This window comes from Psittacula echo, assembly GCF_963264785.1.
Source record: "Psittacula echo genome assembly, chromosome: 1".
NCBI lineage: Eukaryota > Metazoa > Chordata > Aves > Psittaciformes > Psittacidae > Psittacula > Psittacula echo.
The window spans coordinates 65736663-65753897 of NC_137735.1; the positions used below are offsets into that span (position 1 = coordinate 65736663).

General features: G+C 37.6%; 1 protein-coding gene across 1 annotated transcript in view; it reads left to right on the top strand.

The window, feature by feature from the left end:
• The window catches only part of TTC29 (tetratricopeptide repeat domain 29), a gene marked incomplete at its 3' end in the record, with an annotated part of 134407 nt that extends 122198 nt beyond the window's left edge, over positions 1 to 12209 (top strand). The window contains exon 10 of the mRNA XM_080638920.1: positions 12118 to 12209. Coding sequence (XP_080495046.1) covers positions 12118 to 12209 — 92 coding nt within the window. The remainder of the gene's footprint in view (positions 1 to 12117) is intronic.
• Positions 12210 to 17235: the final 5026 nt, after the last annotated feature.

Genomic DNA, 17235 nt, shown 5'->3' on the forward strand with positions numbered 1-17235 from the left:
TGCCTCTGTGGATATTCTGGTTTGAATCAAATAACATTACCAATCACATAAGTAACACACCAAAAGGTGACATTCAGTTGTGCTTCAAATCCGTCTCTTGGTCTGTGCAAGTCATTTGCATGGCATTTGGTATTGTTTTAACTGATCTTTCCCTTCACACTGTATCCAGCTATTACAAAGAACTAAACTTACCCTTAGTCCTTGTGGAACTTTACAAGAAGGCTGGTGCTGGGATTGTGTTACTCCAAAAGTGCCTACTTTTGGGAAGATTCAAGCTGTGTTTAAGTCTTACTGTTAACTTACTGTGGACTCCATCCATCTTGTTGAGGTGAGACAGCAATTTTTAGTAGTTTCAAATGCTGAAGAGTGGTCCAAAGGAACTTTTCTGTCTGTCCTCTGTTGATTAAAGGGAATCTGATCTCACAGCCTTACAAGCCAAGTGTGGTTCCATGTCTTGGCTTGAATTCACACTGTACCAAAACTCTAAGAGTGGCTTCTAATTAGAAATTCCTTGTAGTAAGTCTTTGAATATGCTATCTTTTGCCAATGTAAGAAGTGGTTTGGAGGAGCACAGTACTTGACTACAAATGATGTGTGTATCAATGATGATTGATCAACATCATTTGTGTCAGTAAAAGTAGAAGAGAATATTCCTTTTTTGAAGAGGTATTGCTTATCTCATCTGCACTCAGGAAGGAGTAAAGCCATGCAAAAATAACAATTACAATGATTAGTGTGCCTATCAATAAGTTGCACAAATTGGTACTTAGATTTGGATTAGTATTAGAAAAATAATCTTGTGAAATTTATTTTATTTGCATATTAAATAATTATGATAATGAAGAACACTGCTGTTACAACACATGCATAAAGTTCTTACCCAGAAGTAAAACACACAAAAACTAACACTGACTTTGGTTTCAATTCTTTCAAGTAAACAAACTTGCAGATAGGTTCAAAATATTTAATTACTATTGAAATTGAAGTCAGTGACTAGAAAGGGAAAATGTACATCGCAGCTTACCCTAAAGGAAGACATATTGGGCTGATGAAAGCAACCTATAGAGAACGTGAAATAACAGCCAAGTGCTGGCATATTAGGAATGTCTCTTCATAGATGTGCAAGTTTTATTTCACATTGTCCTCACCCTTCTCAATAAGAATGACTGATAGCTTCACTTTGTGATTTCCCAGCTTTTAAGAGTCTATTTTTATTTATTTTTTATGACCAACCTTACACTTGTTAAATGTAATTTTTGCTTTATGTAACACAAAAAAGAGCACATCTGCAGTATGCTGTCCCATGAATTAACAGGAATGACTGGACATAAGACAAGAAATCCTTTAAAAACATATGTTCACATTAAATATCTGGGCTATCTCGGTAAAGGAGGTCTTATGGGGTCATTTTTGATGCAGTGCAAGTAAACCATTTCTGCTCTTCTGAAATAGTTTCTTTCAGGTTTATATTGAGCTTGTATAAAGGCACATTACATAAATAAGGGCTTAGTTTGTACATTAGTCGTTTACATCTTGGATTCTCACTAAATCCTTGTTTTTACCAACTTGATGCTTAAGAGAAATTGATTTCTGCTACTCATCTATGGTGTTTATTTTGATATGCCTGGGATTAAAAACAAAATTAACGCGCATAATCAATTTTCTTAGAATTAAAAAGGGTGCTTTGGTACCTTTGGCTACATGGTTCTGAAGAAAAAAGAGAGTAAAAGAGATGTGATAATAAAGGGATCGATTTATTCAATCACTGGGCATAAAAACATTAGCCCTGGGAAAGACCCTTCCTCTAAGAGCTTTAGCTGCCCAGTCTCACTTGTGTGGCACAAATAATTTGCATTTTTAGAGAAATTTCATGTCTTCTGTGAGCTCTAGTGAAACATGAATAAATTGCTTTCTTTTCCCCTTTTTCTGATTTTTATAAAGCTGAATCCATTAGGGGCTGAGTCAAACTGTAATGAAAGAAAGGCAACAACTGAGATGATGGAAACCCTGGATTAGATTTCTTAGTAGTCCAAGCCCAGCTGTCATGGCCTACGTGTCAAGTTAGTGCTCTTTGGGGAGGCTTGACAGTACATGTGAATATTTTTTTACCTGCTGTGTTACAACAGGTCTCTAAAGCAGCTAGGAATTAAACAGAAGCAAAGATTAAGAATTAAATAGAGCCACAGCAAGCTGTTCACCACAGAGGTTTGCAGTCAGACAAGTAAACCTTTCCAGGACTGTGAGCCCACTGCCATCTGCCTGGCAGGCTTGCATGTGACCCACCATGCCCTCTTTGTGCACACTGAGTTCGTGTGATTGCTGAAGATGCGTGTAAAGGATGCAGTTGTTCGTGTCACTGAGTGCACTGGCCTTGTGCTGCTCTAGCAGAGTCTGTCAAATTCAGTACAAACCAATGCTCAGTTCAAATACAGCCTCTGTGAATGGTTGGCATTTATATTCTTTCATATTACAAATATTCTTCTTAGCTAGTTCATAATATAATAGGTACAATCTAAACAAGATCCAGAAGAAGCCAAAGTGCTTTCAAGTTTTATGCCAAATAATTGAATTTGCACAACAGGAGCAAATAGCTCTGCTATTGGAAGAAGGGCAAACCTCAAGATCTGCACCTGTGAAATATCCCTTCTTGCTAGAATGAGGTTTTGCTTGGAGATTCTTAAACCTCCAGGTGGGGCTGTCTTATTCTAATTTATAGCAAGGAATTTTGTCATTCATTTTTGTCACTGGCATTTCAAATAGCAGCAACTGTAACTGAAATGGTGTCTGCCTCCACTTCGGCTGATGCCTTTGTGAGGGACTGAACTGAGAGTCAAACCATCCCTTAACAGTCTAACTTATGGCAACAACACAGAAATAACCCTGTTTCCTTTTCTCTCCTTGCATCATGGCTGGGGGAAAGGTACAAAAGAAACCAAATCGTTTCTCTCCTACCCTCAGGCCTAGAAGTCCGTGCCTCCCTTCAGTCTCATTAAGTCTCTGCCATACTGAAAGTATCCAGTGGTGTCTCTCGTCTCACCCTTGTCACTGCAGTTAAGGAACAGAGTGGCAGAGCAGCATCTTTTACTTTATGAAAACATTTGTTTGCCTGGTAGATGTTTCCAAGCTCTGCTGTTCCTAGAGCAAAACAATGTGATTGGTATGGCATGGTTCAAAGTGAATTTAAAATTACTAAAGTCAAATGTTTTCTTAAAAGACCTATTTTGAAGCAATTTGGCTAAGCTGACATAATGATGCTGACTTCACTGAAGCTGCATTGGTTGAGTCACTTGAGGGTTGGGCTCAGACTAGCCAAAGCATTTATTTTTAAATTCTAGCCTCTACTGGCATGTTCTTAGAAGTCTCTGTAGTTTTATAACTTTCTAAAGTTACTCACAAGTCGTATGCTGAGTGTTAATAAAACAGAAAATCTATTTCCATTTTTCAGTGTAATCTTTTTTTCATGTGAATCTATTTCTCATCAAAAGAAGTGGATGACTGGCCTGAAAGATAAAGTTCTCAACTGTGAAGACAGAAGATGAGTAGTGGCCTTTCAAGTTGTCCCATGTTGTCTGGAAGAACATGGGCATAAATCCAAAAGCTAAGAGGGAGAAACCCAACACTCAATATTACTCTGCCCAGAAAAAGTATTGCTCCCAATGCCCGGAGAAGAAAAGTAGGTCTGATCTCATTATGTTGGTAAAATCAGCAAAGAAAGCTGAGACAAAGAAGCTTCTCTGAAGTGCCTGTGAGAGGGGTATCTCACAGTATTGTATACATGTCACCACATGTGAATCCAAGGACCCTGTATAAACCAGGACCTTAATTTCCAGCAGCTGGTTTTTGTTGGTTGTTTTTTAAGTGAGAAGTAGGACCACTTTGCATCAATTTTAGAGAAGGACCTTAGCTGCTACAGAGAATTATATTCTCCCCAGAAAACCTTAGCCACAAGAAAATTCATACTTCCATAAGGGATTGTGTGTCTTCTTTTAAAGAACATAATCTTCCAGATTTTTCCCCTACCCCTCTTTAGCCAGAGAGGATGCACTCATGCCTAAGGTGCATTAGAACACGTAAAGCTAAAGTCAGGTAAGGAGAAAAAAATCTCACTGGGATCCTTTTTCTTTTTCTAGCAGATGCATTGGTGGATTTTCTCTGCTTTACTGACATCAATTTCTGTGCCCAGAAAGAGACCTTTGGCTAAGCTCTTGGAAGGCAGTTTCCCAGGCAAAAAAAAAAATGCGTTATAGAAGCCTCAATGATAACCAGTTTGCGAGCCACCAGGCAGAGTAGTCACTGAAGATGCTGAAATAAAGAAGTTTCAACCATGAAGAAGTACTCTTACATAGAATTATAGAAGAGTAGGTAAGCCTTTAGAGGCCAGAAAACAGCAGAGCCAAACCAGAACATAAAGAATGAGTTCTGCAGAGCAAGAAACTCTCAATAAAATAATATATAGCACTCATGTCAAAATAGGGAGATTAAGGCAAAAAGAGTTAAAATCAGGTATGCATCTAATCAGAGCAGTTTGAATACTATATTTGAACCACAGTATGCTAATGGAATATAATTAAGTAAGAGGAATTGTTTAAATAATCGTTCCAGCTTTCCCTCCCTTTGGGACACCTTTGAGGGACCTGGATTTCAGAGAAAGGGGTACTAAGCACTCTCTGATAGCCAGATCCTTTGAAGACACATCAAGCTGCATATTCAGAAATAAAAATCACACACTACCAGTGATTTAAATATGAAGCTCCTCTGTTCAGTGACATATTTTGCTCAATGGATACAAAGTGGAGTTTGCAAAATACAGTTATGAACTGTCCTACTATTCTGTCTTGCAGGTTTTAACTGTGCCTTTATAGCAGTACTTAACAGACTTAACGCATGCTATGAGTAAAGGATAAGGTATGAGGTTTTATGTGTAGCCATGCAAAAATGTTGCATAATAAGTGCATAAAGTAGGTTCTCAAACAGACTGTTTTAAAGTTTTACAGGACAAGGACTGTAGTGATTTGGGGAAAGATGACAAGATTTTTTCAGTGAACTAGCTTGGGCACCAGTTGGTCTTAGAATCATCGCTATATCTGAAATCTGTGTTTCCACATCTACTGCACTGTAATTATTTACTGAGCACCTGATATACCTTGCTTTGCTTTAAAATGAGTGTAGCAATGATCATTCTGCACACAAATTGAAACCAAATATTCTGCTTCTGTTATGATCATCATGTTGTCTGAAACACCAGTCCACTTACTGCTTCATTGTGCTTTGCAATGAGTTTATATTTTACTCATAATTATAAAGCAGCGTTGAAAACTTCTGTGCTTACATCATTAAGATACACACATTTTTGTAAAAGCCTATAGTAATGTCTTTAAAAATGCTGTCAAAAGTTCTCCAGGACTATAAAATACCACTTTCTGTGAGCAAGGTAAAGATTTCCTTTTGTAAGGATGTCTAACTAGCTTTTGGGCTCAATCTTTAATGACGGCTCATGGGTCTCAACACATACAGAGGTAGTGGAAGTGTTTTTATACTGCTTGTATGTTCTTTCCTCACCAGTTCCTCAGGGTAGCCAAGGGTGAATTTGGCTTCTATCACAAGAGTGAGCAGCACCCCCTTTGCTCAGAACTTTGCAAGTTCCCCTGGGGCTTGTCGCGTCCTTAGGAGAGGGAAAGTAGGTTCCAGGTGTGATATTTATTCTGCATCTGGGGAGAGGATGAAGGAAAAGAAAACCTTCTCTGGGCCATCTCAGAATTCTCCTCTGCACTGTGGAAGCCTTGATTAACCAGCTGGGCAGGCACTCAGCCTGCTTTGTGTTGCTGGAAAATTTTGCCTTGGCTGAGAAAGTTTAGAATCATAGAATAGTTAGGGTTGGAAAGGACCTTAGGATCATCTAGTTCCAACCCCCCTGCCATGGGCAGGGACACCTCACACTAAACCATGTCACTCAAGGCTCTGTCCAACCTGGACTTGAACACTGCCAGGGATGAAGCATTCACAACTTCCTTGGGCAACCCATTGCAGTGCCTCACCACCCTTACGTAAAGAACTTCTTCCTTATATCCAATCTAAACTTCCCCTGTTTAAGTTTGAACCCATTTCAAGATACTGAATCAGAAACGTTGTTTCCTTAATATCTCCCTACCTTCAGTTGGACTAGAGCAAGAGATGAGATGCTGTGTTGAAACTTTAAACTGATAGTTTGGATTTCATAAAAAATTTGTTGACAGTAAAGGTAAAACTATAAGCTAAAAACTGGCTGGTATTTTGTTTAGGTTTCTTCATGTTCAAAGTGATCTTCTTGATGGCTGTTTTGAAAGCTGATTTTTCTGTGTCACCAAAATTTGTGTAGAATTTTTGTGATGCCTAACTTCCAGATACACAAAAGACACAGTGTCATATTTTGGCCTTAAGAAAATACCTTTTTTCTACCTACAGTCAACAATCTGACATGATAGAGCAGTTAAAGTTGATATTCAAGAAATAGTTTGTGCAAAATATGCTGCTGTACTACATTGTCACAGATGAGTGTATAATTTTCACAATGAACAGAACTGAAAGATGTAAGATCAAGAGAGATTTCCATTGAACAAATGTCTGGCACATGCCCAAAGTCTGTGAGAGAGGAAGATTAACTTGTCTGAGTACTGCTGAATATGAATAAGTAAACAATGGAAGTTATTAGGCAGTGAAAAACTCATATTCCCGTTAGGTTTTCTCATCCAAACCAGAAAAATCTTGCACTTTCCTTATAGTGCCATAGTCAAGTAGGCTCTTTAAAAGCATATAAAATAAATTTTGCTTCTCAGTCATAAACTTACCCATCTGTGAAGCCTTTATTCAGAGAAACCTATCTGCTCAAATGCTTGCTGCAGTTCATTAAAGACTCCCATTCGTACTCATAAAGACTCATTCATTGCCCTGAATAATATATATGATATACTGAAAAAGAACCAACTCTCACCTTTACAATCTAAATTAATAAAAGAAGCGCTGTCTCATTTCTAACTAGGCCATAAGCCCTAAGGGTCTTGTACATATGCATTTATTTGTTTGGGGTTTTTTGCCAAATTGTCCTGCAAGGATCTGAAAGCTAAGTGAACCCAGCTGACTAAATTGTTTCTTTTCTGCCTGCTTAGAAAGACTGAAGCAAGCATGGGCACAATTGTACTGGAACAAATACTCGTCTCTAAACTTCTTCTATAATGCAATTGGATGATCTCCTGTCCTTTCCTTGGTTCCACCTTCTAACCTTTCTAATCTTGAGAGTTCATCTCTATTATATGTGGCTCTTACAAATGCCCATGATTAATAAGTATTGTGATTCATTAGCCTGTGTTGTTGGTATTGTTTTCCCAATGGGAGCATTTGCTATCTAGGGATAGTCCATGATTACTCTGCCATGTGGAACAGTAAGATGCTTTCAATCTAATGTGCTCTCCACGTTTTAGCATAAAATAATATTAAGGCATCCACATAATGGAACCATCTGAAGATCCATTTTATTAAACACTGAAAGAAAATGTGTGTGTGTTTGTATGTGCAAGGGAAACATAATCAGCAAATCTTTTTCACCAGAGACATGATTTCAGTAAGCGTTTCACAAAAAGACACAGCTATTTTGAGGTATAGTTCCTCAGATATGAGGTTGAAAAAATATAGCGAAAATCTTGCCTGGTACAATTAACTTATTCAAATTATATACAGCCTATTCAAAGTAGGAAAAATAGGAAACAGAGGTAGGGCTATTGTGTTTATTCCATTTGGCTCGTATTTATTTTAAATGCAATCTACTTTCAAGTACAAAGCTGTAGTGCTCTTAAAAGATTACAGTTTCAAGTTACTTCACGTACCTTAACAGAGCATGTAACCTTTTTACATTATATGATCAACTTTTTGACAGTGCAGGGCCAGCACAGCTAATGGAATAATAGCCTGCAGGGTCCAGCTAAATGATATACGAATATAATCAACCTTTGTGATGACTATTCAAAAGTAATCCCTTTAGCTTTCAACTGCAACATATATTTCAACCAGGCAAAGCCATATGAAGAAAATCTCTGCAGACTCCACTGATACAATATGGCCTTCATATTCCCACAGTGTGTTTGCTGCTTACAGTGAGTTTTAAATTTAAGGTAATGGCTACTGTGTATTCATGTGAGCATAGAACAATACCTTTGATTTGTTGGAGAAATGTTACATTAGCTACCAAGGGCCCTATTCAGTAAACTTTGACACAACCCTTATATATGGTTTACTGCTTATTCTAAATGGAATATGCCTGATAAAAATGCTTTGCGTGGCCAAATTGTACAAATTCATTAATCTTTATATTCATAAAACCTCCAAGTTCAACTGTCTCCATTCCAAGCGAACCTACTCAGGATACATGGATAAACATGTAGGCCCAATCTGCTTTTCAAAAAGCTTTGCATCAATTTTCATTTGTCAAGACAGAAAAAACGCAGGAAGATCTTCTACAAGTGTGGGACATGCATGTTGTTGGCAGTCATATTATTTTCTGCTGTATCTTTATTACTACTCCATTACATCATTCTACAGATTATATAACTAAAATCATCTGCATAACCTTTAAAAATGCAAGTAATTTTTAAACTACAATAATGGGTTATATCTCATCAGCTGCATTACACCAACATGATAATCTAGCATACCCTACCAAATCATGGGGAGGATATAAAGAATATGGTGAGATAATCTTGCTTTCTCTCCCTTCTGTGACAAAACTACAGTACTGGCTGGCAGTGGAATTAGCTGTATTAAAGGAAAATAGACAAACAGTAATGAAAACACTGCATTGTCTTATATTAATGTTTTTATACGTACAACATAGTAAGAGTTCACTCACATTAACAGCAGTTGCAAATATGGTCTTGCTTGCATATCTGCACCTAAATACATGTGAAAACATAACAGCACTGTTGTTGTCTTTTGTTTGAGGTGTTGTATCATAGGATTTTATGCCACTTAAGCCAGTTAGCTATAGTGGCAGAGTAGGAGAGGTACAGATTTTTATCTGTTTGCCATGTTACTTCTTGAGCCTGCAGAAAATTAGGGCATTCCTGCAGCATCCTGCAGCAGGGAGTTCTAAGGATGAGTTAGCCATGCACAAAGAAGCCTTTCCTTCAACTCCAAGCCCACCACCTGCTGCTTTCAGTATATCCTACCTCATTCTTTTATTGCAAGAGACAGTGAAAAATGGTTTCTGGGTCACCTCCTGCATGCTACTTTCATTCTTAACTTTTGCTATCTCCTCAAAATACTACCTTTCTTTTTTTTCCAAAGCAGTTTCAGCTCCCAAAACAATAGTCCTTTTATGATCCTTCATTGGTTCATGAAGTTTTTCAGTGGAGTTCTTGTTTAATAGAGTCCAACAAACTCTGAACAATTAAAAACCTGGATTTGAATGCTTTCCCATCACATGGGCCTGCAAGCTCAGGAACATGAGCATTGCCCGTTTCATGTCATTTAGAATCTTTTGAGAGAATGGTGCCAAAAATTCCTGCCCTCTCTGGAGTTAGTGATCATTCTAGCTTCAGTCTTTGTAGGTGCAGCTTTCATTCTCCTGTATGACTTCCCACTGATTATATTTTGTGAAGGACTAGCAGCTCTGCTTAGCCTTCTCCCAGGAACATAATGGAATAATGAGATTTTTAGAAGTGTAACACTCTTTAGATAGACACATGTAAACAGCAAGAAGAGAGATGCCAATTCTAGCTGCACTGAAAATTCAACCAGACAATTTTAATTATATTTTATCAACAGCAGTGATAATGTGTCAGGAACATCCTATTATGATTAATTACATTTGCATACTATTAATACATATTAATGTTTATCTCTGCATTTTGCCCAACACAATATGATAGAAAAAGAATCCTTGATGGTGTGATCTGTGGTGGTATATATGTATTATCATTATGAATATGAGATGCTTTTATTGTTCCTAGACAGCACACACCAAACAAATGCCAAGAAAACATTTATGGTTCAGTATTCCATCAGTTATCCTTGATACGCTTAATATTTGCTGGGAGGGTAGAAGTGTTAATCAGACAATAATAGCTTGGTGTCCAAGTGTGAAGGCAAAAGGCCAAAAGGTGCATAAAAAAAGCAGTTTATGCTATAATTCCCCATCATGTACACATCCCCACCATTTTTTGCATGTGTCAGTGTATGTAACATACATTGCTGTCAGAGATACACTTTTATGCGTATTTACTTGCAGATATGTATGTTACTACACATACGTTATCACATTTTGGGCTTGAGTCACCCATCTTGTATCACTTTTTCAACAATAAGCTTCCACTGGAAAGAGCAATAATGCTTCCCTGGTTTAAAGCCGGGTAGAGCAACATAGTTCAGATCCTTTGTTAGCTCTTTGGAATTGTGTGAGGCTCTCAGCTGCTTCACAGTGTTTGAGTTCCTAAGCCAAACTAAGTTATAGACTCTGCAGCTGTGAGCAGAGTGCCTTGAATTCAACTAGGTTTTGTTAGGTTTTTTGCTTAGATGTGGTCTGTTAGTAAAGGAATTTCCATTGATGTACTTCAGGCCTGGTTTCAGAAAATGTTACCTGGAATAAATGCAGGTAAACACACAGTAAACCCCTAACATATATGTTGCCTTCATATAAAATGAGACTTCATATCACAACTTACAGTGATTCTCAGATGTTGTTCATAGTTTTACTTATCTTATTCTTACGTGCATACAACTACAGATGAAGTCCTAGTTAGCAATTTTGCTTAATAAACACCTATGATATGATGAAATGTAAATTTTATTGAGTATTGAGTGGTCCAGTAGTTTGTATCTGTTCCAAACATTGCATCAGCAGAGACACTGCTTTGCACAGTATTTTTCATCTCCACCAGAACTGGATTAATGTATTTATTTTGGACATTAAATTAGGATATCATATAAGTACCATTGGTATTGCTGTGGCTGAAAGAAAGAGTCAGTTTTAGGCAGCACAGTACAAAGAGGTGCGACAAATTAAGAAAGATCCAGCCAAGGATTGTCCAGATAAACCTTGTCTAAAAACACAAGTTCCTCTCAAATATTGAAGAGACTGCATTTGTTTAGCCTCAAAAAGAGATTAGAGGAAGGGAAAGAGTCTCTCAAGCTATAAAGAGTTGTTATAAAAGAGGACGGCATTCCTCTGCTCTTCATGTCTACCAAAGGTAGAAAAAGACAAAAAATCAGCTTAATTTGCAATAAATATTTATCTTGAGTATCAGGGAAGAAACTGAGCTATAAGATTGTGAAGCACTGGAATGGAGAGATTAGGGATGTTGTGAAACAACCTTCATCAGAAGCCTTTTAGAATAGATTTGACAAAGAGGTGTCAGGGATGGACTAGATATATGTGCATTTTCTTCATTTGAGGAGGTGAACCACATCAGTAGTTCTCAAAATAGGAAACCATCCCCCAGAGATGGGGAGGTTGTAACTAGGCAGAGAGAGATTTGCTGGACAGTCACTGAGAACAGAGCAGAAAGTGCAGCTAGAAGGTGGGAGTTTGGTGCAGAAATAGAGCAAGGAAGGAACAAGGCTGAGCATCACAGATCACTGGAGCAAAGGAAATGCGTAGCTGCTCAAAGCTGCAGTTAAGCCGTTGCCTCCCAGCCACTGGCTTTTTTGATCACATCCCATTAGGAGGACCCTGCTGAGAGGTGGCAGCATCACTTACCCAAACTCCTCACTCTCCTTTTGGTTTCAGCACTGCTCGCTTCTTCCTCTGGATAGTTTTCTTCCTGCCTGCCATCTTTCAGTGCTGTCTTTGCCATTATCTTCCTTGTTGGCTCCCCAGCTGGTCCCACCTGGAACTATACTGCAAAACTGGCCTGGTTGAGAGCAGCTTCACAGGAGTACAAGAAATAAGAACAGAAAATGCTATAATTTCTGTATTCTAAGATTATGACTTTTGTGGTTCACCTCTGTGTTGTCTTAGATTCCTTCTTTTGTGACTTTTTACTGTATTACACTTTTCAAATAAACCTTCCAGGCGTTTTTACCATTAAGAATGTGTTGTGAGTCTAAAGCATTAATGCACTTCTTTTATTTTCTTTTCTTTTTTAATAACAGAACCTGATAAAGAAACAAGTGCTTCAGAGCCCTGTGAGCCTCTTCCAGAGACACCAGATCTCGATCCTTCATGGTACAGTATTTGCTCTTAATCCACAGCCTTAACCAGATGCTGAACCCAAACATAAAATATGTGGATATCAAAGTGTATATATACTTACAACATTTACTGGTTTTTATTTGCTGTTTTTCATTATAGAAGATGCCTGCTTACTTACAGAGAAGCTAGTAATGAGTACAGGAAGATCCTTGAAGAGTCATGCAACCAAGAAGTTTTGTCATTTACATGAAAGCACAGTGTTGCAATATAAATATCTGAGAGCTGTAAGTTCTTTTATGACTGAAGTGTGGCTTCAATGTGTATTGCATGTTTTTAATCAGAAATAGCTGGTGTCATTGAAATAAATACAAAAGAAAAAGAGTAATATAGAATAAAAACTTTCCATGTTGTGCCTCTAATGATTATTGCTTTCCAAAGCGTCAAGATCCTTCTGTTAAGATACTAAACATACTTTATGCCTACTGAGTGAGAAACCAAGACACTCAATACCTTGTAAGATCAGGTTCTGAACGTGCCTGGAGAGTTTTCTTTAAATGCCAAATTATTGTCCCTGTCAGAAAAAGTCAACTACAAGCCTGACACCTTATTCATAGGAGTATCAGTGATTTTAGCAGCTGGTTGGTATTCAACTGTAGTTTAGCAGTTGGTATTCAACTGTAGCTTAGATAGAATAGATCCAACATGGGTGGCACATTATGATGAGATTTTTACCTAATCTATAACGCAGGTTGGACCCAAAGCACAACTGTTTGCTTAAAATCTGGTTGAGTACACTCATGAAAGTGTTGAAAGCCTGTACAATCAAAGCGTTTGAAATGTCATTGAGTGTCTCAAGTGCAATGTTAATCTACAGGCACAGCTGAAATAGCTGTATTTAACAATGAAAGTACATCTGGTAGAATACCTGTACATCCCATTTTCAAAAGTGAACACGAAATTTCCCTTTGAGCAAAGCCTGTGTTCGTTCACACAATCAGGTAAAAAAAATCTGCTTAGATTCTTTTTGAAGCACTGATTTTGGAGTGTGTGTGGAGAATTGTCTCCCATTTCAAGCTGATGAAATTGACTGTGGATTCCCCATACAATCCACAGCAGTCCGACTGCTGTTGTCTTCAGAGTCCTCAGAGGGCATTTTCCAGTTGCCATTGCTGTTGGCCCAAAGAAAAGTTAGGGGACAGAAGATGGAGGTTATCACTCTGCAAAATATATGTAAAAGCAGAATTTAGAACCTTTAAATTTTATCTAGTGCAAGCTTTCATAATTTCATGTGTTAGAAAATGTTTTTTCAAACCACATAAACAAAGCTTTCTGAATCCAAATAGTCAACCATTTGTTTGTTTAAACAGAGGTTTCCAGATTCAGCATTTGAAACAAGATCCATTAGACCTGTAATCAGTTTTTATGGCAGTCTTTGAGCAAACAATAGCTTTTGCCATAGTAATAACTCAATTCACAGTTTTCTTCAGGATTGCAGTTTGAGTAACTGGTTGACATGTGACAATAGAATTTCTCTCTGTTTCAAGGCATGGTAAAAATGTTTTCACTAAATGTTTCATTGACTAGCTCTTATTAGACCATTTTTGATGGTCTAATGAGAGTATACATAATGTACACATTTTGATGTGTATATACAATGTAACTACAATACCTCAACAATTTTATTCTTTTACTTAGAGGTCTTTATCATCTGAACACCAAGCTTATTACTAAAAGAACACCAAGCAATGTTCATTTAGAATGTTTTACAAACCTGAAAAGTTGTATAGGAATGTTCCTACATGTAATTATGCACACACATGAAGATACTAATCTCTTTGCTGAGTGTTAAAAAGAACTGAACATTTTATGAAAACCAGGAAGATGATAAACAGGACCATGAATTTAGTATAAACAAAAGGAGTATCCAGTCTACCCCTTATATTTTAATGCTATTGACATAAATACATATACATATAAAACCAGCACAATTTTGAAATAATATCTGAAAATCACATTAAGCTGCAAACACTTTTGATCTTGGTAAGTATAGTATGACTGCTTGTAAGAAGTTGCTATTTTTAGATAATTGGAATTTCATTTGACAAATTTTGACAAATTTGACAAAAGAACTTGTCAAATTCTTTTGACAACATTTATCAGAATATTGCCAAAAGAAATGGTGTATTTTGATTTATCCTTCATAGTAAGAATAAATAACATAAACCTAACAGACATTCTAGAAAAGACAATTCTCAATTTTTCAAGGAGGACAGGTTTCTATATTCTTGATGGTTTTGAACCTCATGTACATTTCTGCAGCAACTGACCATTCTATGTATGTGTCCCGAAAGTTATTATGCAGTTATATTAAACAGTGTCCACGATAATCACTATTTTTTGCCAATCTGCACATGTTACTAAGAGATACTTTCCATATGGTTGTGGAAAAAATTGTCACAGGTTAATCCTCTAGAGTGTTAACTCTCCCATACTTTTTAATTACACCTTTTAGTCCTAAATCTTTTATTGAAAATAAGGGAAGTTTTTTCATCCTGTAGTAATGTACATGCAAGTTGTGTTCTCCAGCATCAGGAAGCTTTGGGAGAAAATTATCTTTATTGAGCTAAATTCTCAGGCATTGTTCTGCTCCTCGCAGACTTTTTCAGTGGGAAAATGAAGGCTCTGCTTTATCTTTTAAATTAATGGGGCAAGGAGGCTAGGCAGAATGTTGTTCCATACCTTATTGTTTGGACAAGATCCTGGAACAAACCTGTCAGCTGTTAGAACAGTCAAAACTCCATGGGTCATGGGCAGGCCTTGGTCTGTCACCACACATGATCCAGTGTGAAGCACAGTGCTCACTGATACTTGGCTGCAGTAACGACTCAGTATTTCTTTAGAAGAAAAATCACCACTTTCTGAATTACCAATGCTTCTTCCAACATCACCTTTCTTTGGTGATCTCTTGTCAGACATAGTCCTGCTGAGATTAGAGCTCAAATTAGTATAATGGAAATTTAGTCCTTTGTCTCTTTACACAAGAGATGCTCTGATTTCTTTAAGGAGCTCCTCATATGGAATAGAATTATTCTCTACTCTGCCTGGTTCATTATCATTGCAATCCTTCCTCCAAGTTTTTCCAGAATGCCCCTAATCCCCTGACCCTTAAGACTTTGCAATCAGAAAGGAGGACTCCAGAGAGAATATGAATTGCAGTTGTAAACTTTGGTGTGCCTGAGAAATTATAGGCATAGTTTAATGAAGTTAGGAAAGCAGGTAAATTAATTTAGCCTATAATGCCAGTTGTCAGTTTCAAAACAAAAGCTTGTCAAACACATTATAGCAGATGAATCTCTGAACAGTTCTGAGGTGTAATATTGATGTCTCTAAAATCTCTGTCTTAAGGTATGCGAGACTGGCAATTAAGACTGCTTTTTGAATAGGGTTTTAGTAGGTTTCACTGTGGATGTATCAGATGGTATTAACTAACAATTCATAGCAGAGGGGAAGGTTATATCTCAGGAAGAGCTCTGTTTATGAAAATCATGTTTTATGGCCATTAATAGGGTATATCTTGTTAATTATGATACTATACAAGGTATTTCACCTGAAAAGCCATTTAGAAAATTAATGTTTGAGTCACAGAAAGGTTATTGCCGTTCTGGAAGGAATCTATTCGTCTCTAAATGGGCCATCCAAATGTAGACTAAGAAATACACTATATATAATTACCTAGTAATAGATGGAATAAATAAGATTGATGACAGGCATTACTAAAGCCACATTTTAGTTTCCTGCTATGAAGAAGTAGAATATAACTGGAAAAAAAACAATAATATACAAGCAAAAATACAAGAAATAGGTTAAAGTCTTACATAGTTAAGTGAGATTCAGCTATTACACATGAGGTGAGAACTCATCAGCCCTCAGAAGTGGTGTCCATCAACGCCTTTGTCCTGAGATTCAGTCAGGTATTTCTAAAGACAGATCCTACAAAGAAGAGAATTAGGACAATTTTTTTTTTCTCCAAAACTGTGTCTTGTTTGACAGGATAACTTCATAGTACCTCTATATTTGCCATATGCTTACAAGCAGATAGAATGTATAAGCTGTCTTTGAAGATAAATAAATGTATTAATAAATATTTCTATTTGTGAGTCTTCTTTTGACACAGGCATAATACTGAAGAGTGATGCTTGAGCATGAAGGAGCCCAGCCGCTGTGATGGTAAAGTGGATTGCCAGGAGTTTAATCTTAGGAGATAAACTTTTCTTTCTAAACATGTCAGGTTTAGTTTTTAAAACTGCAGAATAAAAGCCCAGAATGGCTGTTTAGTCAAGCAAGGTCTCAAGCCCATTTAGCAGAGGAGAAGAAAGAAAAAAGATGTGAGTGTGCTTTTAACTGAAAGTCTGCTGTTTAAACTTGGCTCACCTGCAGCATGTGGGAGGAATTAATCTCAATAAGCAAAAAAGCAATTTAGTAACCAAAATCCTCTGTCCCCATCTCTGCTGAATTAGTAGGTTTGTTTCACATGAGTTAACACTGTTTGTTTCATTACCACATGAAAGGCTGACAGACAACTGCTCCAAGAGCAGCTTTCAAGCACAGCTGACTTGGGTGAGATTTGAAGCACTGGTGATAGTCCTACCTGGAGTCTCTGGGAGCTGAGGGTGTGCAGCCCCAAAGGAATTGCTCAGCTTTCTGTAAGACTGTGGTAGGGCAGGCGGGAAAGGCTTCAACTGTTCCAGCAGCTTCCCATTTTCAGTTCTGCAGCCTGGCTGGGCAGAAGGGTAGACAGCAGATTTTCAGTAGCACACAGCGGCAGTGGATCCTGGCTCCCACTCAGTTTGGAGCCCAGATAGGACTGAGATTTTCTTCCCCAGACAGACGAGAGGTAAGCCTTGTCTATAGGAGGCAGCTTCTTTCAATACCAGCAGTCATAACTGGCATGTTTAGCCCCTGATCTGGGACATACATACCCCTGTTACAGCAGTGAATCACCTTTGAAAGGTTGATTTCTCCTACACTGAGCTATTCTATCCCCACCAACACTGCTATTTGGTCTTCCTGGGCTGTTT